This window comes from Ursus maritimus, unplaced genomic scaffold (assembly GCF_017311325.1).
Source record: "Ursus maritimus isolate PB19 unplaced genomic scaffold, ASM1731132v1 scaffold_34, whole genome shotgun sequence".
Classification (NCBI taxonomy): Eukaryota; Metazoa; Chordata; class Mammalia; order Carnivora; family Ursidae; genus Ursus; species Ursus maritimus.
Genome location: NW_024426008.1, coordinates 12,201,667 through 12,203,572, shown reverse-complemented (window position 1 = coordinate 12,203,572; position 1,906 = coordinate 12,201,667). Strand labels below are relative to the sequence as shown.

General features: G+C 54.2%; 1 protein-coding gene across 2 annotated transcripts in view; it reads right to left on the bottom strand.

The window, feature by feature from the left end:
* The window catches only part of RFK (riboflavin kinase), a 9,577-nt gene extending 8,137 nt beyond the window's left edge, over nt 1-1,440 (bottom strand). The window contains exons 1-2 of one of the 2 annotated variants that reach the window (XM_040620235.1): nt 1,076-1,440; nt 14-165 (exon numbers count right to left, since the gene is read on the bottom strand). In XM_040620235.1, coding sequence (XP_040476169.1) covers nt 14-165; nt 1,076-1,157 — 234 coding nt within the window. In that variant the 5' untranslated portion in view covers nt 1,158-1,440. The remainder of the gene's footprint in view (nt 1-13; nt 166-1,075) is intronic. The other variant, XM_040620236.1, reaches the window with a different exon arrangement.
* Nucleotides 1,441-1,906: the final 466 nt, after the last annotated feature.

The window sequence follows — 1,906 nt, the reverse complement described above, 5'->3', positions numbered from 1 at the left end:
ATAGACTTCTTACCATAGACTTTTTTGTATTCTTGTAGTATGGGTTCCATCCTATGCTCACCACCATCTTATGAACGTCTCCATTTCCAACGCTGGCCCAGCCATAATAAATGCCAGTGGATACATCAGCTGGAAGATTATCAACTACTTGTTCCGGAAAGTTAGCTAAATAACAGAAAATAAATATTCTGAGTGTTAACAGTTTCATAGCAAATATTTATAAAAATCTCACGAAGGCTAGCCTAAATCATTATGCTCATAAATTTCCTGGAATCCTGCCTATGATTATCAATCCCACCATTCTATAGTATGGCTTGGTTGTTTGTTTTTTTTTCTTTCTCCTCTTCATGTGGCTAGGTTAAGAACAATTAAATGTATAAAGCTCTCCAAAAAACAAAAACACACACTTGAGGTAGATGAAAAGAGATGCATGAACAGCTGGGTTTTTTTTTTTAGACCTGGTCTTTCTTAAAGAGATTCAGAATCTCTTGAAACTATTCTTATTTTCAAAATATACGTGGCTAGGTCCCCAACTCAAAGACTAGGGGCAACCCTGGTATGCATTTTTAAGGATGAATTACTCACACAGTCAGGTCCTGACTACTGAAACTAATGCAGACAGACCAAAAAAGGTATCGGATTCTCGTCCAATTGCTAACAAGACATATAAAGAGAACAAAAAAAAAAAACCTTACAGTTGGCTTGGAAATTTAACCAATCTGGTTCCCATTACGTTTCCTAATGGGGATGACGCGTGCCATGCCTGTCAGCTCTAGCTTGGTTGGATAGGGAGGCGGGAAAGGGGGGGATCCCGAAACTCAGCTCGGCTTTCTGCCCTCACCACCCCTCAAGCCCGGTCCCCGGTGAGCCCCGAGCCGTGGATGTGGACGAGCTTCCTCAATCCGACCAAAGGTCCTCCGCCTCAACAAAGCGAGAACCGAGCGGAGGGGAGGGCGTCACCTCTGCCCGCAGCCCCAAGTCCCGCGTCTGACGTCCCGGCCCCCACTTGACCCAACTCCGGAAGCCCGGAGGGAGGGGTCCCGGGGAGGAGGGCCCCGCGACCTTCCGCGCTCACCTGTGGGGATGCCCAGCTGCTTGGAGCCGCGGCCGAAGCCCCGCACCACCTGGCCGCGGCAGAAGTACGGCAGGTGCCTCATGACGCCGTCCGCTTCGGGCTCGGACTGCGACCCGGTCCGCGGGCCCGGCGAAGCCGCCGTCGAAGCGGTGCCCGGATCCCCCGGACCGGCCGGGGAACCCGAGCAGGAGCTCGGCTAGTGCCCGAATCCCCCCGCGACCCGCAGGGAGGGTAGGCGCACAACGGGCTAGGCGGCGGCCGACGACACGCCGCAGTGAGTCCCTCAGGCCACTGATCCAAACGAAACCGCCAAGCGAGTAAGAGCTTGTGTCTCCGCCCCGGGAACAGCGGCGAGGGCGGATATAAGTGCGGCCGTGGGTGGGGAGCGCTCCGGGGTCAGCGGGGGAGGGCCCGAGCCCGCCCAGAACCGCAGGCCTGCGCACTCTTCCTCAGCCAAACGCTTCGGAGCCCGCTCGGCTTCCGTAGCCCCGCCCCCGCGTGGCCCCGCCCCCAGCCGTGGACCCGGAACCGCCGCCCCGCCCCTCCTGGGCTTCTCCGGGCCTCCGGCGCTGGAAACTGTGGCGGGAATCCCTCTTTCACCTAGGTTGCTGTGAAAATACCGTTGTCCGACAATCCTGTTTCTTTTCCCTTTCTCCTTTTCATTACGATTCTGACGCCAGAGACGTTCTTTAGCTTCTTGGCAACCGCGAGTTCGATGGTCATTCGTCATTCATTCGTTCTTTAAACATTTATTAAAGTTCCAAAATTCCAGCTCAAGGTCACCACGTCATAGAGGCTTTAACTATCCGCGGAAAATGGCCCTCGTGTCCC